Source organism: Phoxinus phoxinus, assembly GCF_949152265.1.
Source record: "Phoxinus phoxinus genome assembly, chromosome: 4".
In the NCBI taxonomy this organism is placed as follows: domain Eukaryota; kingdom Metazoa; phylum Chordata; class Actinopteri; order Cypriniformes; family Leuciscidae; genus Phoxinus; species Phoxinus phoxinus.
In genome coordinates, this window is record NC_136879.1 from 21,431,237 (window position 1) to 21,455,336 (window position 24,100).

Below are 24,100 nucleotides of genomic sequence, written 5' to 3' on the forward strand. Positions count from 1 at the left end.
GACTGAGGAAAAGTCTACCAATCAACCTGAATTCACTTCAAGTTAGATGTAAAAAAAAATTATTTACAGTGTAATTCTGATTTTATGCTTAATTAATAAAGTGACGGTGCTTCATTTAAATTAATTTGTAAAAGAACATTTAATTGGCTAGCCTATAGACTATTCATTGAACAGCCATAACAAATAACAACACAATTTTAGTGATCCATCGTCAAATACATTATGATATTATTGTCAGAGATATTAGAGTAACTTAAAGCACCTATGTCAGGTAATCCAAAAGGGATATGTGCAGTATAGATTTTAGATTATTTGCTAAAAATCAGAACCAACCTTAAAAGATCTGCAGTTATGTATAAGTTCTGCATTTTCCATTTATGTTAATGTTATAATTCCATGTTTTCTGTTAAAGATACATTTTCTAGTTCATTTTCAGGAAGATAGTCTCTTTGAAATGTAGTCTACTTTTCGTTTCGTGAATCGGACAGTCTAGGATTTTCCACCTGGAGGAAAGAAACAGAAGTCCACTTTTCATTACACTGTCCATGTTACACACATTACATGTTAACTATAATTAATCATTATAGTAATAATAACAATAACAATGTGTAGCCTACACCTCCGCAAGGCAATTACACAAATTATTCAATTGTCACTATATTTATCCATGTAAATAGACAGTAATGAACACTGACACATATGACTTCCCATTTTACAATTGTGTGTTTATAAATAACGGCAGCGCATAGTTACATAGCGTATTTCAACACCGCCTCTAAATAAAACTCGTTTAGCTCGTGAATGAATCAGTGTTTTGAACAATTCTTTTAACTGAACGATTCGTTGGGTTCACGCTGGATCTAAAGGCCATGAAACATCAGTGTAAATGAATCTTTTTGGTGAACTTATTCAAAAGATTCGATTCACTGGGATGAATCAAAATCCCCTCCAGTACATTTGAATCATGTCTCTCACAGCCCGCTAGGATGATTGACATTAGATTCCTCCAATCAACGAGGTCAGTTTCCAAACTGGGCGGGATTCTTAGTTGTGTCGTAACAAGCTTGGCTGCAACAACCCCCCAGTCTCAACTCCTCCATACAAACACACACGAGCGCTGCCTTGTTTTGGTCTGTTACGGCTTCGCAAAAGAGAAAACTCAGCGACTTTTGGAGGAACTTATGCAGCTGTTCAAGCGGACTCGGTACGTTTCCGTTGTAAATAACGGTCAGATGCACACTTTGCGCTCGTGCTTTGTTTAATTGCACTTTGGGGATTTTTGCAGACAGCGCTTTGATCTCCGGGGTAAATGGGTTCGTCGTACGCTGCTGACTCCGCTTGTTTTGATAATGCATTCGGATCTCCGGACTGAAAAGGACACTGTTTTCTAATTTTCACTGTTTTGTATTTTTGTACATCATAAACTTGGTGCTTCCCGGTACTTGCAATATTCTTTGAGGATGCCTGGTGTATTATTTAAACTTAGTTTTAACAATGTAATGCTGCTGAAGAAACTGTTATAATTGAAGCTTTTGTCGGTACGCACAAAAGTGACTTTTTGAGTGCTATTTTTCTATTTTTACTCAATGGAAAAAATATATATCTCAGCGTTCACATTTGGTGAATAGTACATGCATAAGGCTTTGACTTTCAATCCTGCAATTTTTCCATAAATTATTTTTTATACCATGGCAAGTCCGACCACGGAGCAAGGATGTTTTTCAGATGTGAAAAAGGTGGGTTATTTAAGGAAACCCAAAAGCATGCACAAAAGGTTTTTTGTACTGAGGGCAGCGAGTGCCTCCGGACCGTCCCGACTGGAGTACTATGAAAACGAGAAGAAGTGGAGACACAAGTCTGGAGCACCGAAAAGGTCCATTCCGCTGGAGAGCTGCTTTAACATCAACAAAAGAGCGGATTCTAAAAACAAACATCTCGTTGCGCTTTACGCCAAGGATGAGTACTTTGCCATCGCTGCTGACTGTGAGTTAGAGCAGGAGTCATGGTATCAAGCCCTCGTTGATCTTCATAACAGAGGTAAAGTCCACGAAAGTGCCACGGGCCACGGAATTGCAGAGGATAATTACGGCGAAGCCACGCCGGGACCTGCCTTCAAAGAGGTTTGGCAAGTTATTTTGAAACCAAAGGGTCTGGGTCACATAAAGAACTTGATTGGCGTTTACAGATTATGCCTCACTAATAAGACTATCAGTTTTGTGAAACTCAATTCAGATGCGGCCGCAGTGGTCCTGCAGTTGATGAACATTAGAAGATGTGGTCACTCTGAAAATTTCTTTTTCATTGAAGTTGGGAGATCTGCCGTGACAGGGCCTGGGGAGTTTTGGATGCAAGTTGATGACTCAGTTGTGGCTCAGAACATGCATGAAACTATATTAGAAGCCATGAAAGCCATGAGTGAGGAGTTCAGACCCCGCAGCAAAAGTCAGTCATCTTCCAACTGCTCAAACCCCATCTCAGTGCCTGTCAGGAGGCATCATCACAATAATCCTCCCCCTAGTCAGGTTGGCTTAGGCAGGCGCTCTAGGGCGGAGAGTGTGACAGCCACTTCTCCTGTTAGACCCGGCAAACACAGCCATTCATTCAGAGTGAGAGCCTCCAGTGATGGGGAGGGCACCATGTCCAGGCCGGCGTCCGTGGATGGAAGTCCAAGCAGCCCGTGCACAGCCCGCCCTCAATCGCAGCGACACAGGGGTGGATCCAGACTTCACCCTCCACTCAATCACAGCAGATCAATCCCCACGCCCACCTCGCGGTGCTCCCCCTCAGCCATCAGCCCCGTCAGCCTGTCTTCCAGCAGCACCAGCGGCCATGGATCCACGTCTGACTGCCTCTTTCCACGCCGCTCTAGCGCCTCCATATCTGGATCGCCCAGCGATGGCGGATTCATTTCCTCTGATGAATACGGATCCAGCCCTTGCGACTTTAGAAGCTCCTTCCGTAGCGTGACTCCGGACTCGCTTGGCCACACTCCGCCTGCTAGGGAGGAGGAGATAAACAACTACATCTGCATGGCCAAGCCCAGTTCACTTCATGGCACCGGGAGCCAATCGCGAAGCCAATCCAGAGGAACGCCATCGAGACTAGAGGAGCCCGAGTTGGAAAAATGTTTCCGGAAACGAACGCATTCTTCTGGTGCATCGCCGCCAACTCCGTGCCATCAAAAGACTCCCTCACAGTCATCTGCCGGATCGCTGGAGGAGTACACTGTAATGATGCCGGCATATCCACGAAGCCGCACTGCATCATCATCGTCGTCAACGCACAGGCACTCATTCATGCCTACACATTCATACCCAGAAGAAGGTATAGACGCGTCACAAGCAAAAGACCACAGTGGACCAGATCACAAAGATGACGGCTACATGCCCATGCTGCCAGGCGTTGCACCTGCGACCCCAACGGTGAAAAGTGGTGACTACATGCCCATGAGTCCAAAAAGTGTTTCTGCACCACAGCAAATTATCAACCCCCGGCAACACACGCATGTGGACTCCAATGGTTATATGATGATGTCACCAAGTGGCAGCTGCTCTCCAGATGGCACAACAAACTATGGCAAGATCTGGACCAATGGCATCAACCCTAAGCTCTCCGTAGAGAGCATGGAAGGTAAAGTGTCATCTTGTGGAGACTACATTAACATGTCCCCGGCTAGTTGTTCAACGACCAGTACACCTCCAGACTGCTTTTTTAACCCTGTGGAAGATCCTCCCAGGCCAATGTATGCTTACTTCTCTTTGCCCCGCTCCTTCAAGCACGCTAACAGGAAGCAGGACCAGAGCCCTCTTCGGATACCACTGGGCTCTAATCGATTGCCGTACGCAGAATCTTCCTCGTCTTCGACGAGCAGCGACAGCTTGGGTGGTCAAGGCAACTCCCAGCAGTCTGCTGTCAAACCCAAAAGGTCAGAGGGCAACAGTAGGCTAACACGGCCAACACGGCTGTCATTGGACGCTATCAAAGCAAGTACTCTCCCACGAACACGTGAGAGTCCCTTCCCCGCAGAGCCCAAAAGTCCTGGAGAGTATGTCAACATTGAGTTCAATGACAAGCCGTTTTCAGCGAGCCTAGCGTCACTGTTCCCACCTGTGTTTTCTGTAAGTGACGCTGAGGCCCAATCAGACCTTTCATCATCTGAGTACATGAACATGCAGCCGGGGTCACAGGCCAGGCAGTTGTGCCCAGAAATGCAGATTTCCACTTCCTGTTCAGATTATGCCATTATCACCCCATCAAACTCTGCATCCTCCCCCCCGCTGCCCTGTGAGAGCATATGTGAACGTGACTACATCAGCATGCAGTTAGCATCCTGCACCAGCTTTCCTAACACACAAATGATGCTGAGGGTCGAGGCCTTGCCAGATGCGGATGCCCCTCCTTGTTCTGTATCACCTAATCATGGCGTGACCGCGTTAAGCGGTGCCCCAGGAAGACAGGCTCTGATCGGCCCTTTGTCAGGTCTTAGTGCATTCACACGGGTTAACTCCACTTCCGGGTGGAACCAGGGGGCTAAAGTAATCCGGGCTGACCCACAGGGTCGACGGCGACACAGTTCAGAGACTTTTGCCTCCACTACAACAAGAGGGTCAGTTGACACATCAGCCACCTGTCAGTCAGGTGATGTAAAACGCCACAGCTCCGCCTCCTTCGAGAATGTATGGTTACGACCTGGCGAGGCCTCTGCTGCTTCTACTACTCCTCCTGCATCTACAGTAACCAACGGGCGAAGGGAAACCACTTCAGGCCCAATTCCCACGTTAACAAACCATGGCCAGAACGGCCTGAACTACATCGATCTGGATCTAGTGCAGAATGGAGAGCAGCATGTTCCAGACTGGAATGCATGCCAGTCTCGACCAGTGGAGCTGGGAGCCGTGGAAGGTATAGAAGAGCTCAGTGCCTACGCCAGGATAAACTTCCAGAAATCAGATGACACCAGAGGGAATCTCGCACACAGAGAAGGTAAGAAAAAGTGTTGTATCTGAGAATGTTGTGTTCTTTACAATTGGCAAATGTAAGCTATACATTTCTTAGTATCTTTGTGCTATCATTCCTGTCTAGAGTATTTAATAGGTAATATGCATATCATGTTATTATTTATAAAACAGCCCCCATTTATCTGTGCAGTTTGAGTCTTTGGTGGAAAATCCCTTTCTGAAATCTTAGGAGAGAGCTGAGGGGGGTTTAGATTCCCTCCCACTGATGACTGGGCCTCTCTTCAGGCTGATAAATAGACATATTTGTGAATGGAGGCAGAAAGGGTTAGCATGTCTACACTTGCTCCTGATGCGACAAAAGGAAAAAACAGCACATATATGCAATTGTGAGTCACTAAGCAGCTTATAGGTTGTCTTTTTCCTGAATGGAAGTTTACTTAGTGTGCGAGTCAACTCTTTATACATGTCTGTGATATGAATCAAGCACAGTGAGAAGTCTACAGAGCTGCCACTACTGTGCATTCTTCACTTTGCCCCAAGGGTTTGTGTGTCATGCCTGGCTGACTCTGTATCGTCGTTGTTTTAGTTTATTTACTTGCCCTCCAGTGAGTGTAGGGTTTTCCACCCTCTTGGCCTTCCTTTACTTCTCTTTTTTCCCGTGTGTGTTTGTGTGCGTGTGTGTGTGTGCGTGTGTGTGTGTGCGTGTGTGTGTGTGCGTGTGTGTGCGTGTGTGTGTGTGTGTGCGTGTGTGTGTGTGTGTGCGTGTGTGTGTGTGCGTGTGTGTGTGTGTGTGTGTGTGTGTGTGTTGTTGAGAGAATGCACAGTGGCTTCGGTGTTGTGTAACCAATTTACATTTTTACTCTAGGAAGCCCTATGTGTCTATCTTGGTATTTTAGTAAAAACCCCTGTGTGTCTCTGGAGACGAGAGCTGTGATGATTTTAACACGGCTGCAATAAATGCAACATCATCTGCAGGAAATAGAAACACCTCTTCTTACTGTATTTGCCCCAAATGATTTTAGTCTAGAGCTCCGAATGTTTTTTGCCTGCAACTGCTCAGGACTTGAGAAGTGGAAATGAGAAAGGAATTAAGTAAATGTTAGTTGTTTAAACTTAGTACAGTGCTGTGACTGTTTACCATACTGGATGCTGACTGATAAAAATTGCTCTTGCTTTTCTCTCTCTCTCTTTCCTCTTATACACATTTGCACACACACACACCACGTGACTGGTAAACCAGAAGAAAAAAAGTGCGGTACCATAGACTGAATTTCACTGAAATTTCGTCGAACTGACGGGAGCATCTCCTGTGGAGAACACATCTCTGGTCACACAGCTCATACTGTATCTCTTCTAAAGCCAAACACAGTAGACACACGTTTGTGCAGCGCAGAGCTGCTCACTCGCACTGTATGACGTGACCGACCACTTCTTGTCCAGTCCGGTTTCTTTCACACTGCGCAAGTTTTCCGAGAATGCGGTTGTGTGAGTCCTGAAAATGTACAGGTGTGAGTTTGGTTATAGAATGAGGTTGTCACTCCTGTAAATACTATAAAACTATATTAAGGACTCAAATACATAAATTACTTACTATTAACTGTATTCTGCTGCTGTGTGAAAGTGGGCTTAGAAACCTTTTTTACCCCTGGTGAGTTTGCATCTCTGAGAAAGGAGAGTTGAGATATGGGCAAATCAAGAGGTGTGTATTAATCCTCCTCCTCTTTAGCCCCTGATGTCTTGGGCTCAGCCCGTTTGGCAGGTTGTCCATCTAAACCTCCAGTTCCTAATTTCATCAGCACATGTTCTGCCCATGGCATGCTCCTGTGTGGCTCAGTGCCAATGCCACCCATCTCTATGGTAACGCTGTTGCCGCACTGCTTTTTTCCCCATGTCACAGTGGATTAAGGGGCCACAAGCTGAGACGTCGGGGGCTTCAGAAAGCCGCATTAGGATTGGGCAGTAGTGGGGTGGGGCGGGGTGACAGAGTTCTTTGGTGGGTTTGGTCAGAGAGTGAGACGATTATAAGCCCAGCCCACCTCAGGCCACCGTGATGGGGGTCACCCTGCGGAGTGGCTTCTTGTCCTCTCTCTCTCTCTCTCTCTCTCTCTCATCCTTCTCGTTCCCTCTTGCTCGGTTTCAAACACGTTTTCCTTTTTGTTTTCCCTCCCTTTCTTGCATCCTTTAAGAGATTTGAAATGCCATTGTGCAGCAGCCTGACGGGTTAGAGGCGGAGCTCTGGGATCATAATCAGATCAGAGAGAAATCATGGTATTCAGGGTAGAACCAAAGCATCCGTTCAGGATGAAATCAGGGAGCTTGAGTTGAAATTAGGCTATTGTTTAGTTGCCATTAATCATTTTAAGTTTATATTATACTGAGCATGCATTACCTTTCAAATGTTTGGGGTCTCTGACATTTTTTTTATGTTTTTGAAAAGTCTGTTTTTCACAAAAGCTGCATTTATTTAATCAAAAATACATTCAAAGCAGCGTTTAAAAGCAGTTTAAAATATCATTACAATTTAAAATGATATAATAATAATAACTGTTCTTTATTTTAATTAGAGATGCACCGATTACAATTTTCTAGGCCGATTCCGATTTTTCATTGAGTTTGATCTGCCGATACCGATTTTAGCCGATTACGATTTAATTTTTTTCTAACCACATTACAGCACACACAAATATTTATTTTCTATCTTTTCTTTAAACCTTTCACGTGTAAGTTTAAAATATTCTAACTGACCTCAGAGTGAGTTTTTTTTTCAAGGCGACCATTATTTTAGAACGTTCCCTTTAATGTTTCCATGGCGACGCGTCACGCGATACAGCGCAGCCACAACACTGTGTGACAGATGTCGCTTTTATTTCCTTTTTCCTTTTTTATTCAAAATATTCATAAACTTGCTTACCATGTCATCAACTATCTGATATTCCGATTCTCAAATACGTGTGAGTGAGTGTGTGTAGGTCGTTTAAAAACCCTAAAAATAAATCATCTTGATCTATACCGTGAGATGGGCGCCGCCCATTGGTTACAGCACGTGTCGTAAATTCATCAGTTTCTCCCGAAATACATGCAAGTAAGTGGCCGGTGAACTGTGAGAAGAATATAGTAAACTTTATAGTTAACGTTACTTACACTATGTTTGTCTGATATGAATAACAAACGTCGGCTAATTATATTTGAATAGATTGTTATTGCTGACATCAGTGTGTATTTTACAAACTCCAAGTGTATTGGTTTACTCGTGCTTATGTGTATTTAAATGTCTGAAACCTAAAATAAACACTATGTAGTTGAAAACACTGCATAGTTGTGAGTGATTATGACAGCGCGCGTCCGACTCTGGCTCAGCGCCAGCCAACGCGCGAAAGCACAGTTTGAATCTGGCAGTGATGCGACGACGTCACTGAACATTCTAAATCCCAAATGTGGCACCGTACTCTCAGGGGCACAGAAATAAAAATCCCATATATGGGACCGTACCGCTCAAAAGGTTAATCATGCGGCGCCCGAGTGCATTTGACCGGCATAAAATCGGCATATGTCAGACTGACCGGCCGATCATCGGCCAATTCCGGTCACCAGCCGATAAATCGGTGCTTCTCTAATTTTGGTATATTATAAAGAATTTTGTAACAACAGTTGTGTAAGAACACAACATTCTCAGATACTCCTCTCTGTGTGCGAGATTCCCTCTATCATAAATGCATTCATATGTAGCAGTCTGGGGAAAAAAAGGTTTTAAGGAAATATGCCAATATTCCAATTTCTTTAATATGTAACATATTTTATTTATTTCAATTCAATTCTTCAGAAAATTATTAGACCTATTATTTTACTATTTTCTGAAGAATGGAAATTATATTTTCATGCTTTATCCTCCACTAAAATCCTAATTCTGAATGCATATAAAAGTACCGTAATTGCACATCTTCCCTCAATAAATTAAACATTTTGATCTGTCATTGTTCATGTTTGTGGTATAAAGTTATGCAGCACATTATGTACAAAAATGTCCTAACCCCTAAGTATGAGCAATAGTAATAGTGCATTGTTAATGTTAACTATTAATTGAGTATTTATTTAAATGACAAATTCTATGAAAATCTCTTTGAAGCATGAGCAACGATAGATCAGGCAGGAAGCAGGTTCATAAAAATGGCTGAACTAGAGATCACTGTCAAGGTCATCGGTAGTGGGATGAGGTTGGCAGGTCTAGTGCTTTGTTCTTTGATGAGATCCTTGGAATGCGTGTGAACGGGGGAAATGAGAGGTGTGTGTGTGTGTGTGTGTGGCTCCAGGGTTGGAATGTAACAGCAGCTTTTGTGCCTGTTTTACAGAGCCGCTTGTTAAAGTCGACCCAGGCAGAGATATGGAGGGATGGAGAGGAAGTAAAGCGAGAGGTAGGAAGGGGCACACAGTAGAAGGAGAGGGAAATAAGGAGGGTTTAAGAGATTAACTGATCAAGGCCGTGTGTAAGAGGAGCCAGAAATTCTCCAATCAGTGTTTCATGCAGAATGACCCATCTATATCCATACAGCACATAGGATTTGTTTTTCCTTTTAAGTGTTTAAGGCAGCTAGTAAAATGTTTGCTTAATTGGGATAACCTATTCCTTTCAGCCCTCAGAACAATTTAAACTACTCTAATGTGCATTCATACAAATTGTGTTTTTAGTATAAAGGTCAAACATTTGCATATGCCACCAGAAATGACACATATCCAAGTAATGTGGAAGAATGTGCAAGGATTCCTGTTCTTTATCTGTAGTATTTGAAGTGTTCCAGTTTCATAGTGTTTTTGTCTTGCATCTTATCTACTACATAGATGTAGTTATATACATGTAGATATATCATCTATATAGTACGGTACCTGTCCAAAGTTTGGAAACATTACCATTTTTTATGTTTTTGCAAGGGTATCTTATGCTCACCATGGCTGCATTTATTTAATAAAAACAAAAAAGAGTTAGAATTGTTTTCTTTTTTAATCTGAATTTTCAGCATCATTACGCCAGTCTTGAGTGTCACACGATCCTTCATAAATCATTCGAATATGATGGTTTGCTACAAAAAAATATTTCTTATTATTATCATCAATGTTTATAATAAAAAAACTGTAAGAGAACTTTTTTGCTGCTTAGAATATTTGTGGAAACTGTGATACAATTTAAACATTTGTGGTAACATTTCGAAAAAGAGAGTGATAAATTAATACTTTTACATTTTAATTCATCAAGAATTGATCAAAAGTGACAAAGCTTTTGTAACATTTTATGAATGTCTTCCCTATTTTATAAAGGCTTCAACAAATTTAATAATTGCATAATTGCAAATAAACGCTGTTCATTTAACTTTTTATTCATCAAAGAATCCTGAAAAATGTATCACGGTTTCCACAAAAATATTAATCAGAACAACTGTTTTCAACATTTATAATAGTAAGAAATGTTTTTTGAGCATCAAATCAGTATATTAGAAAATTATTTCTGAAGGATCATGTGACACTGAAGTAATGATGCTGAAAATTCAGCTTTACCATCACAGGAATACATTTTATATATTTTAAAATATATTCAAATAGAAAAGTTACTTTATATTTAAATAATGTTTCACAATATACTGTTTTACTGTATTATTGATTAAAGCTACACCATGTAGGAATTACTCCCATCTAGCGGTGAAATTGTATATGACTACCAACTGAATATTACTTTCTAGCCCCTCCCATTCCGAGGGCGTTTTAATTCCTACGGTGGCCGTATTATTTCAAATCTGCCGGCAGTCGCGAGTAACCTCCCCCTCGCATTCGTCACGGTGCCACTGAGTGTAAAAACGTGAAAGGCGAAGCTTGAATTTCCAGGTATGTCCCTCTTTGGCTAATGTATTTTTAAGATGGAGGTGCAACATGGCTTCCGCCATTCGAGCAGCTCCCCGGTATGTATTATAAATAGCAGATTCTATGTTTACGTAATTATACATTAATGAGCACATATAATTTTGAAAGAACAAAGTGGTTTTTGCTAAGAATCAACTTATAAAATTACACAGTGTAGCTTTAAAAAAATGCAGCCTTGGTGAGCATGAGACTTCTTTTGAAAACATTAAAAATACCGGTATTTATATTTCCAAACTTTTGACAGGTATGTAGAATGTATTTCAATTAATTACTTCAAGCAAAAAGGAAAATGCATGCTGTTCCAAACATGTACTGTATGACTTATGACACAAATGAAGATATTAAGAATATTTATGCAGTTGTTTTCCATACATCAGCAGTGGACTGTGGCTGTCAAACTCCAAAAAGGACTAAATAAAATGAAAAACAGTGAAGAGTTTCTCTTGTTACAGTATATGGCTTTATAGATATATATCAAGTATTTTGAAGTCATGTAATTGTTTTTTGGGAAGAAAAGAAAAAAAATATCACCCTCTCGGTCGCATCTCTTAAATGGCATGTTCTCATTTGCATATTGGTATTAGCTTTACAAAAACAAGAGTTTTGAGAACTACATTTTCATTAAATAATCTACTTAAAACTGCTTAACGTTTCTTCACACAAAGCTATCGCTTAACTTCATAAGTCTTGAAATTCATGCACAATAGTTTTATAATTTTATTGTATTTTTGAATACAATATTTGTGCCTTTTTTTTGGAGCTTGACAGCTTGATATCATCTGTCCTCAAACCAATTTCAATGTGCAGAAAAGAGCTTAGTGGACGTTCTTTCGGATGTCTCCTGTATTCATCAGAAGAAAGTTGAACAAGATTTGGTTGAGAGAATAATGACAGTGTTATCACTTTTGAGTCAACTACCTATTAATATTGAAGTGCAGACGTATAGAGATTAACAGAAAGGCTTGGCTTTGTAGTGATGCTGATAAACTGAAGTGGAAGGAAGTAACAAAAAATATCAGTTTCTATCTGGTGCTATAAAGTCAAATATGAGCTCTATCCGTGACGTGATTACTCGCATAAATGAATACTCTTCTCGTTTATATCATTAATGTTGAATAATACTGTGGTTATTGTATCATTTCCACATCAGAGCATTACTTTTTGCTTTATTGGCCAAAGATAGAACCACATGAACTCCCACGTCCCCTTTTGTTCTTCAAAGTAGTTCTAAGTTTGTCAGAAATCTCTCACAGAGTACTCGCACTGCTAATGTGTTGCTACTATTTAGGGTTAGGGTCGGAAGGGAAGGGAAGGATGTGGTGAGCTTGGCCAGGTATCAGAGTGTTCAAGCTCCCACCATGAGACTTGGCATCAAATGGGTGGACGTGAGCCATGGGTTTGTAGGGATTGATCCGTGCTGCTATTCCACCACTGCTTGACAGGCATTTGAACCAGACGGATGGATGAATGAGAGCAGAGTGTTTTGCATTGTCGGGCACTGGTAGGTGTCCCATAGTGCGGCCACAGGCTGGAAAGGTATGGACTTTTGGACGGGACATAGGGGTCTGTTTTTTAAGAGATCGCAATGCCTGGACTGACCAGTCAAAAGTCTATCAATAGCTTTAATACAGCAGACTTTGTTCCTTGACAGCACTAGATGTGCCCATTCCTCAGATGCTGTAAAGATGTATATGTGTTAGGTTGGGAATGGTATCAACACTTAAATCCTAAAATAAAACTGGGGTGCGGCGCACCAGTATTAAAGTTCTGCCAATACTGATATTTACTTACACCACCGCTCAAAGGTAAAACCGTAAGTAACCGTTAAGACAATTGTACACAATATTTCCATATATATATATATTGGTAATAAAAGGTTAAAAGAGAATCACATTTATATATGGTAATCTTTTTTTAACAATATAAATCGTTACTTTCACTTTTTATCAATTGCTGAATACAAGTATTAATTTCTTTCTTATTTTTAAGAAAGAAAAAACTACTGACCCTAAACAGTAGTGTATATTGTTAAAAAAGATTTATATTATAGATGGATGGATGGATGGATGGATGGATGGATGGATGGATAGATTTGCTAAAGATTCCAAAAGTGTTATCAAATTATTAGTGTTTTAAAAGATTTAGTGAGTGTAAGATGAACTGCAAATGTGATCTAAATGTCATATTAAGGAAATAATAATGCATTAAAAAACTTTATATGGTACTAAAATAAAATAAATGGATGCTTATTGTTGTTTATAGCGTATTGTTTATGTTGTATTGACTACGGACATAATGGTGTCATGACAACCGTGTGTGTGTGTGTGTGTGTGTGTGTGTGTGAGAGAAGTGGTACTGTTCTTCCACTCCTCCCAGCTCAGTTGGTCTGGACGAGTTCCTCATGGCCCAGTTGGATCCATCAGCTTCATGTCCTTACTTCACCCCAGCCACACACACTCCTTCTCTCCCTCTTTTTATTTCTCTCTCTCTCTGGTCAGGGTTGGGGCAAGGCCAATGCAAGAACAGAGAGTTCATAAAGATATGACAGGGAAAGACGTCAGTGTGTGTGTGAGTGAGAGCGTTGTTTTAGGTGATGTGCGATATTTACGACTCTGAATTCTTCTTTACGATGTTATATTTGCTTTTAGAGGATGGCGGTAAATCATTCTCCTCACAGTTCTCCCCACAACAACATAGTAGACGCCATCCAAATGAAGCTGTGGCAAAGTCACGGACTGACATTTGTTTTTGTTTGTGTTTGCATTACTGGCGGTAAATACGGCCGTGGCGCGGAGCCGAAAGCCGTTCTGGGACATGTTTCACAGAGAGGCTTACGCACTGTGTGAACGCTTACAGGTCGCCTTTGACAGTTTTGGATTTGTTGTGCAGTCTTTCTGTGTGTGTGTGTGTGTGTGTGTGTGTGTGTGTGTGTGTGTGTGTGTGTGTGTGCGCCCTTGTCGCTGAGGTCAGAGCGTCAGTGGAAAGTTTCTCCAGTGAGTCCGCTCAGGCATGCCTGCGCCTCAAGCAAGCCGCCTTTTATTTGCTTCTTTCTCTCTTTTTTTCACCCCCTTCTTCTGTGTAATAGTTAGCGTTGCGAGCTCCAGCTCTTTGTTGTCAGATGCCTTTTGTTTGAAGGTACATCATGTGTAAGTGAGTCATGCTGCTCTTGCTTATCAGGGACACTGAGTTTCGACATTGAGAGTCAAACTCTTGTCAGGTGAAGTTCACACCTCTTGTACATTTTGGTCTTTTTATTCTGTCGCTGTCTATCATGAGACTTCTATATCTGTCTTCACCAAAAATAAACTTTAAATTAACCAAGTCTTCCCTCATCATTTGCTTTCCATGTGGTTTTCAATATTCTAGTACCATGATACTTCCATATTTATCTATGGAAGTATATGTGAACTCCACATAACTTAATTTCTTCAATTCGTTTATTTACTTAAAAATGTGAAGGCAACGGCTTTCCTCACTGTCAACTGATCACTTTTAAGAGTGTATTAGCATTAGGTATGTGCGAGACTAGTCGACAATTACTGTATTGTAATACCATTGTATTTATATGATCCATCAGGGTGCAAGTAATATATTATTTTCATGTTTTTCGGACATGGTGGTAACATGGTAATAAATAAAGTGTCTGTGAAGTACCTTGGATACCATGTCCAGAAAATCTTTAATTTCCCATGGTATTTTTGTGAAGGTCATAAGTCATATCATTTCTCTCCCTTTCTATCAAGACATGTAACCGCTTTCAAAGTGTGAGCGAACATGAGAGAGCCTTTGTGAGCTGTGTGAAGTAGGTCTCCATAAGCCTCCCCTGATAAGTTCTTTGAAGATCCGCCGTTTCTCACGTCCGGAGGAATGCGAGGAGTCAGAGACGACGAAGAGCAGCAGCTTCTTCCTCCTCACGTCTGTATCAAAAGAGGCCAGCGGCCGACGGCCATCTTGGGCTGAGGGAAAATCTGCTTTGAGTCTTGCAGTTTACAGCTCCTAGGATGAGTGCAGCGGCGAGGGGAGGGGAAACCGAGTGTGTGTGTGTGTCTCAACTTGCTGAAGTAGGCAAAACATCTGGTGTGTGTGTGGGAGATGGAAGTTTTTCCTTTGCTAAAGGGAATGGTATTTGGCACACGCTGTCTCTTCCACATCACACACACAGAGCTGATACAGCCGCTTTGTTTTTCTCTGGCCCCCAAAACGGGCCGCACCATTGTGTTCGCTTGTCACAAACACCAACATTTCATCCTCATTCTGTATCGGGATGTTTTGAACCTTTGATTTATTTAACATTTTATCCGTTTTTTCGTTCAACTGTGGCTGAATTCTGCATTGGTGTGTTATTTCGGGGTGTGTTGTGGAAACCTCTGATGTGGCCGTGTGTGTGGTTTCTCCCCCAGTGCTGTGAGAACGCAAAGTTCTCCGATCGTGAGGTAGTCAGGAAGTTCCTAGTCATCGTTTTGTTTAGGGATGTGCGCCAAGACTGATTTCATTAGTGTTTAAATTGCCTCTATTATACTTTTTCAGATGTTACCTTTCATGCAGTGTGTGATATAGCTGTTTGTGAATGTAAAAGGTCTGCAATGTTTTAAAGAGCAAAGTGCATGACAAATAAAGTTATTGTCTCCCAAAAGAAATACGCAATTCTGAGCGGCTGAAACGTCGCAATGTAAAAAATTTGCATAATTTGCATGTTCTTCATTGGCGAAACGAGTTTTCAGCAATTCCAGCCTCACTTTTTGTTACTTAAGTCACAATGTAAAACATTTGCATAATGCCAACCCATTGTCTTCATTGGCTGCCCTGCGAACAACGTCTACGTTGACCCGCCCTCGAACACTGTAGTTGTCTCTGAGACTGGAAGAGTTTGGTTAGTGTTGCCGACATGCAGAAAAAACGCTGTTTTTAAGCGGAGCTGAAATTCAGATATGTTAATCAGTAAGCGATAGACCAATCACAACAGGGCCGCCTGACCAATGAGAGCAGAGTAGGCTCTCGGAAAGGAAGGGTTTAGAGAGACTGAATCTTCAAATAAACTGTTTTCAGACTCTTAGAGAAATGTGGTGATTGTTTCAAGATCAAGTGTAAGTGTTTTCTGATCTTGGATGCTTGTTGGAGACCTCCAAAATAAAATTAGGAACCTTTAAAACAGCATAATAGGGGCATTTTAAATGGAAATTTTGTAATCGACTAGTCTAACCCCCAGAGGAAAGTCAAAAAAGCAATTTGTTAGAATTTGTTAATCAATGAATCAAACCCCAATGTAAGCGGTGAAAAATATATGCAATGTGCCTGCCTTGCATTATGATCATAGTACATTAAACTTAAGCATTCAGTTAATCAACATTAACTAATATAGACAAATTTATTAAAAAGCAACTGAATCAATAGGCAGTGCAGGACCAATAGTTACAAACTCAATAGCCTATTATAAACAGAATTTCTCAAATATAAGCAAGTTTCTCTGAGCTGCGATAGACATGGAGAAAACAAGCACATTTAAAGTCTTCAGTAAAATTAACTGATTTGATCTTCCGATCCAGAAACAAGTTAATTTAAACTATAATATTAACATGACACTAATTTGAATGCAGCTTTTGTAAAAATATTAACCAAAACATAAATGTGCACAAAAGATTTCATTTACTTGTATTTTCAACGTCGACTAGCCAGCAGCATTATCATTTCGTCAACTAGTTGATGCTCATGCACATCCCTTGTTGTGTGACTGTACGAGTGTAAGTTTGATTGTGTTAAGTAAGCGTATCTCACTTCAGAAGTCTAGTGTGTGTGTGTGTGTGTGTGTTGGCATCAGCGCTGAATGTTCTCTCTCAGTGAATACGACCTGTGTACTGACGTCAGTCAGCACACACTGCGGCACACATCTGTAACCATATCCCTCGCAGCGCGTGGGGATGGATGTGTGTGGAAGTTTCAGTGGGCTAAAAATGTCCCCACTCTCCCGGGTCCTGGCACAGCATGCCTGTGCGCGTGTGTGTGTGTGTGTTGCATGGCTGAATGACGTTAGTTCATTGAGCTGATGGTAGATGAGCACCACCCCTCACTTGCGGCCTTATAAGGCTCTCTGCAGAGTAAAGCTCCAAATCCCACCTCTGCAGACGCTGTATGAGTGTGCAGATAACTGTACTGACTGAGTGTGTGTGACGTTACAGTACGCCGTAATGCTGGCTTCCATTACATGTGCTTATTTTAACACATGCATGTAATATGTTTATGCATGTAAGGATAGAAGAGGCACACGTACTCTTTGGGAAAATCAAGCTGTCGATTACACTCAATATTGTAAGGAGACCAGGATAGTCCCACAGGGTGTATGGATGAAGTATATGAGATGATGAAGGTGAAGTGTGAGATCCAAATGTTATTGCAGTTTGTTTTAGTCGCCCAGTTGGGCTGGACATTGTGTTTTCTGCCATTCATGAAATTAGAAATTACAAACTTTACTTTCAATTTTTAAAAGGTATTTTCCAGGCCTGCAGAGGTACTTTAATAATCGTACACTGTCAATTTCTATAGTATCCACAAATTCTATTACTTCTGAAAATATCTATTATCAATCTATTATTCTGAAATATTTAATTGGCATGATGTCGGCCTTTGAGCTCTTCTTTTGAGCCACATTGAAATCTTTTTTCTTCATTGTCACATGATCCTTCAGGAATTATTCTAATAAGCTCAATTGCTCAATGATGAAAAGGTGCGATGCTTAATATTTCTGTGGAAACTGATACGGATTTTTTTCTCAAGGATTCTTTGATTTAATAGAATAGCATTTATTTGAAATAGAAATCTGTTGTAATATTAAGTCTTCTTTACTGTCCATTGAATGAGTCCTTGCAGAATAAGAGGATAATTCCTTTCCTGACCCCAAACCTTTGAACAGTATGTAGTGTATTTTAAATTGTACTTTTCAGCACTAATAAAGAATGCATCAGTTGTATAATTGATATGTATGCATGTTGTAGTGCAATAATTCCAGGAATATAAATCTCGAATCCGATTTCTGGAAATGCAGAACACCACCAGTACCTCCTTCCCCTCATTCCGGGATGCTGTGATTTCCGGGAGCGGCATTTTTGAGTGGCAGTCCCTCTCTTCTTCTCCTTTTCTTTTCTTTTTTGTTCTTTTTTTCCCACGCTACGTGTTTGCACAGTCCGGCAGCTTATAATTTCACCCTCTGCAATTTTCTCCATCTCTCTGGTTTTCTAAGTAAAGAGGAAAGAGGCCCTAAAAATGTCCGCACTATAAAAGCGCTTGACGTCGGGTTTGCTGCGGAGATGTGAGGGGGCTTTCATGTTCTCAGCGTTGCACTATTAGACCCGCGGCTCTCTGCTCCACTGCTGCGCAGCTGTATTTATAGCTGAGGTTTGTCTCAAGCCACTGCCTCTTCAGCTGTGAGCTCAAGCCTGGTCCTTCCCATAGATTTAAACTGGGGCCTAATCATAACTGTGAGCTCCTTCACCGGGCCTAGTGTCATGCCTTCTGTGTACAGTTGAAGTAAGTAATGGAAAAGGATCACAATTGGTTTTAGAGGTTAAGTGATGAATCTGTATTTGTTTTGAATGTAAATGGCAAATTAGGTCAGTCGCTCCATGGCGTAATGGATAGTGCTCTTTCATGTATGACATCATGACGACCGTGTCCCAAGCAACAACAGCTTCAGGTAAAAGGTCTGGGAACAAAATCAGACCAGTCTAAACAAATAAGCTCACTCCGATACAGGAGTGGTTGTGTATTCCAGGGCAGAGCTGTGTCAGAATAATGTCAGCTGGATGGAAAGAGGGCAGCGGTTTGCAAAGGAATACGTACACGGATACAAACACTTGCAAACTTAGTAAAAGTGAACGTCACAATTGACCTTATTTAATTTCTTAAAGAGATAGTACATCGACATTAAAAATCTGTCATCATTTACCCTCATGTTGTTCCAAATGTACTTCTCTAGCCTGCTTTCCATTACGGATTTACGCAAAAGGTTTTAAAATGCAGACAAAATAAAATTTTCTAAATGTCGATAAAAAAATAATTGCAATATGACGGCGTTTTCATTAACTGATGTTATGAGACTAAAACTTTATTTTTTGAGTGAGTGAGTGAGTGAGTGAGTGAGTGAGTGAGTGAGTGAGTGAGTGAGTGAGTGAGTGAGTGAGTGAGTGAGTGAGTGAGTGAGGATGCTTGTGAGTGAGTGAGTGAGTGAGTGAGTGAGTGAGTGATCATAAGGAATTTACTGATCGTTCTTTTCCATTTTTTTGTGCAGTTGCAAAGATCAGGGGCCATAGCATTTGAAGATGCAAAGTCTCATCAAAGTAGTCCTTACAACTTGTGCTTCATGAACAAATATTTCTTTTTGAGTTGATCGTTTGAATGAATCGGTTGATTCAGTTCACAAAAACTGGAATTCAATAACCAACTGAGAATTTGGTTCAATGAGAAGAATTCAATTTGTCAACCGAATCATTCAATCACTGTCTTGGTCTGTTCCCAACTCAAAGCTATCATATGGCTGTAGAAGACTTAAGAAATGTAGCACACAAGTTGTATGGACTACTTTTTTGATACTTGTATGCTGTTTTTACATAGTCCCCATTCATTGTAATTGCGTGGTAAAAAGCGAACGATTTAATTATTCAAAAAACTCTGTGTTAACATGCAGTCACTCATTTCAGTGAAATTTCACAGACAAAAACGATGGCGAAGCTGCTGGACACAAGCTTGAAAACAAGCGAAATCTGCATCAGAACTGCCAGTTATGCAGATTCCTGTAGGAGTGGCTGGATTTTGCCTGTGATGTGTTTTGCCTGTGACATAAATATCCTCATGTTGTTTTAAACCTGTATCGAGTAAATGTCATCTTTTTTTTTTTTTCTCAGATATCCAGTTTCACATCACATTATAGAAACACAATAGCGTGCCTTTGCATGTTGACTTTAAACCCTGTATCTGAAATCATGACCAATCATAAGCTCAGCATTACGGCACATATGAGTGACGTCTTAATGCCGTCACCATTTTTTTCAGAAGTGATCGTGAACGGGTGTGTGTGTGTGTGTGTGTGTCTACATTCTGATCTTTTAATCACAGTCAGTGAGAGTGTTATATAATAAAAACAGCTTGTAGTTGTTTGTGTGTGTCTGAGTGGATTAGATAGAACAGTGCGATTGAACAGGGCAGGAGTGGAGAGTTGGGAACGCCACTTTCGGATGAGGCTCACATACGCTTGTTGAATGGATAAAGGGAGAGAAACAGAAAGAGAGTGAATTGTCTGCAGCATCTCTCTCTCTCTCTTTCTCTCTCTACTCTCTCTCTCCTCTCTCGCTCTCTCTCTCTCTCTGCCGAGCGATGATGTCATAAAGCTTTTGGCTCCTCTCTGGCTGTTCAAATCTGTGTTGAACGTTTCCAGGGAAACAATGATGCTTGTTTATCAACCGTTGGCAAGGTCAGTTACTCCTCAGGCCGAAGGAAGGATCCAAGAAAGAGTGTTTTGAAATAAACGAAGAAAAGGAGGATTTGCTTGTTTTTGTGAACGAGAAGGCGCTACTGTCAAATGTGTTCCGAAAAAAAGCAGATCAACTGTGTTTCTACTGTAAATAGTGCTCTTAGGTTTGGTTTTGTGTTGTCCGTGGCTGTTTGATCATCTAGTTAATGTTCATTTCTCCTTTTTTCCCCCCACCAGAATGAAGAGTAGAAAGCCGCCGCTTCTTCAAGCACCGAGAGTCAAAATCTCTCCCCGCTCACCACAAGCTGGACCTCAGAAAACTGGACCTCAATAAACTCACTAACCTCATTTTCCAGGACCACATTATCACCCAAAACAATATGGACAAAACAGATCTCATAACATCACGTGTGCGGACCTCACAAATGCTGGATTCCACTTACCATAAATCTCCCAGAACCGGACTTTCACTGTGCGCACCTTTTTTGACATTACCAGACGTTACCGTTCAACTGTTACATACTCGGTACAAATCGATTTCTACCATGATCAAACATGGTAAAACGGCACCTTTTGGGGTGAAGGGCAACGCTACTTCAGTAGTAGTGCTAGTAGTCTCTAAAACAATGTTACATTAATAATATGTCTGTAAATGATGGTACACATGTTTTTGGTACAGGGATGCTTTACAAAGCAGCCGCATTGTGTTGGGTTTGCAACAGTGTTGATCGTACCCGTTTCCTTCAGTACTGCCAGACATTTCCATTACAGATGAGATTACACGTTGCAATCCAGCTCTCAATTAGACACTTTTATACACCCAGTACGGACGACCTCAAACAGCCAGACTTGACCTCAGGACTTTACGAAAGAGTTTACACACACACTGTGTTTCAGCACTGTGAGCCATGACTGACCTCATGCTGCCAAACACACACTGTGATGTCTGTCAAACCCTGGTTGCATTTCATACCTGCTCACATTACATCCTGTTTAATTGTAATAATAAGCATGTAACTTATCTGGAGTTTATACTGGCCTCCAAACAGAACTCCACCCCATTTTTTATCAGTTAGAGTGTCTTATATAGAATATATATTAGCTTCGAAACAAAACTCAACCCTAAAAAGTGTTGGTACTATTCTTTTCCTTTTTTTTTTCTAAAACAATTTTAAATCTTTTTTTTTTTCATGCTAATTTAATTAGAGAATATCTCATATAGAGTATATGTTGGCTTCCAAACAAAATTCCACCCAAAAAAGTCATTTTGGTACTATTTATATATATATTTTTATACACGGGTTTGGTTACCGTAGATTGATTTTTCCATTACTACCTGATTTGGCAACTGACAATTCAGTTGAGATTTTGTGAAAGATGTCGTGCGAACATTTTTAAATATGACGCTAGCATCACAAGTGAATGAGGCCTTACAGCCCTGGTTGGGCTAGATAAACAGCTTGTTCATGCTGTAACTAATGTTTCTGATCAAATTGTATCACGATAGTTGGTCAAACTGAACAAAAACTTGCACAAGAATGTGTCGTAAAGTTTCCGTAAACATCTAATCCTTTAATTGCAAGTGTTTTTTACAGGCAGCAGTTTTTTTTTTTTTTTTTTTTTTTAAGCATCCTGCTGTTAAGCCTTGGAAGCCAGTCTTTTTTTTAGGCTGTTTTATTTCATTACAGTTGAATCTTTTATTTCGTATGGTTTATTTTTGCTGATAAATAATATGCTGTGGCGATGGTAAAGTCACGGCAAGCAGGTTTAACAAAGAAAAAAACTCAAAATGTCTGTCATGTTTGCTGCTGAAATTAAACAAACAATGAACAATCTGTAAATTATTGAATATATAGAAATGTTGTTCTTGGTTCTCTTTTAAGAGTGAAAGTATTTAACATTTCATGGTTGGTGTTTCATTATCATTTTTGTTTTCCTTAAGAATCTCGACACGCGTTTTAAAAATGTGTCTACTGTTTTAAAGTTTCTTTTTGTTGGGAATATTTGCTTTTATAGTAAAAATGTATAATCCGATGTTTTTGAGAGAATGGTACGGTTCTATAGTTTTCTTAATTTTTTTAAAAGATGCTTAATGTAACACGCACATCAGGGACTCTCCCCTTACCCCCCCACCAACTCCGAATTGAATCACTTTTGGGAACCTGTTACACTTGTTACACAGTTCCCTGAGCTCTGATTGGCTGTGACAGTGATGTTCCTGTAATCTGATAGGCCGTTCTAAAGGTTGCCTGTCATTCGATAGGTTGCAGTTGTCGATTTAGCACCCTGCGGTTGTGTTGCGATACAGGGTGTGGGGCTTCACTCTTCCCCCCCATTATGTGGCCAAACCTTCGACATCTCAAACAAACTTGTTCTTCTTTGTAAATAATGAATTGTATAAAAGAAAAGCGATGCTTGGTGGATATTAGACTGACCAGGGATGTTTGGTCTTATGGATGCTCAAGGCAAGCAGATGATTGGTCACCTTTAATGAATGAATTGAAACATGTAAACAGTATGAGTGTATGTACAGATGAATGCACATGTAAACAGATGTTTGTTTTAAATGAATGAAATGAGCGGCAGTAAGGAGAGGGCTGTGTATACCCCTCCTTCCCCCCCTATTTAGAAGAATGGTATCTTCTGGAACCTTGACGTGTAATAAAGTAGAAGCGCTTATCTTTTCTGAACTTCTTGTTTCCTGTGCTCTTTATGACTGTCTTTTCAGCTTTGTGTCTCCCTGATGACATACACGTCGAGAGGCTATACTGCGAATAAGGCTGATGTTAAAAAAACAGCATGCAGTGGAGTGCCTGCAACCCCTTCCATAATCAGATTCATGATACAGTGCCTTATTATTTTTATACATTTTTTGTGTTCGAGTTATTTTAAAGGGCACCTATTATGACATTTAAAATGTTCCTAATGTTGTTTAGGGAGTCCCCAACAACAGTTTTACGTGCATGCAATGACAAAAAACACTTTTGTTGTCGTATAATATGCATTTATTTTTACTCACCGACTCCCAAATGATTCGTTCAACGACTCATTTTTCCAAACCCCTCCTTTGCGCGACGCTAATCTGCGATTGGTCAGATGACCCAGCAGTGTTTACAGAGATAATACTTTTTGTTTAACACGGAGTACAATTATGCTTTTATCAATTAAATTGTGTTATAATAATGATTATAGTCCACTGCTTTGTAGTTTGTAGTAAAAAACTAAAAATAAGATAAAGAATTTAATGTTATGTTAGCGATAGCCCAGAGTTCATATTGTAAAAGCACAATCAGTCTTTGTTTGCGTTAGCCCGATGCATAAACATAACGTTAAAAAAAAAAAAAAAAATGCAGTTACGTTACTACGAGGTATTACTATATTCTTAAAGACAACTCAGAAAACAACGACAAACACTTCACATATCTCAATACAATTGTCATTGAAGACCTAGAAGCTAAACGGTGCTTACACAACAAACAAAATAATTATTAAGCATGCTACATAAAACATAAAAGCAACAATTATTAATAACACTTACAGGTTCAGCCGGCTCGCGAATCCAAGTTTGATTGCATTTAAGTTGGTAAAGCAATCGTCTTCAAAATGGCGCGAACAAAGCACAAGGCTCGGACTATACTTCTGTGGTATAGTTGTATATATGAATATGAAATATCAAGTTTCCCTGCTGGCCTTGGAGCGCAATAAGTGGGCGTATCGTATTCAAATAACTTGACAAGTTGACGTCATCTAGTCAGAGAAAAAGCTTCGGTCTTCTAACGAT

At 40.5% G+C, this 24,100-nt stretch overlaps 1 protein-coding gene across 2 annotated transcripts; it reads left to right on the top strand.

The window, feature by feature from the left end:
- Positions 1-1,065: 1,065 nt before the first annotated feature.
- irs1 (insulin receptor substrate 1) lies at positions 1,066-23,009 on the top strand. Of its 2 annotated transcripts, XM_079609331.1 has the most exons (3): positions 1,066-4,983; positions 9,305-9,367; positions 20,557-23,009. In XM_079609331.1, exons 1-3 carry the CDS (start codon positions 1,689-1,691, stop codon positions 20,559-20,561), a joined length of 3,363 nt encoding a protein of 1,120 aa, XP_079465457.1. In that variant the 5' UTR covers positions 1,066-1,688; the 3' UTR covers positions 20,562-23,009. The 2 variants fall into 2 exon arrangements, with proteins under 2 accessions (XP_079465457.1, XP_079465458.1); XM_079609332.1 differs by lacking the exon at positions 9,305-9,367.
- The last annotated feature ends 1,091 nt before the right edge of the window (positions 23,010-24,100 follow it).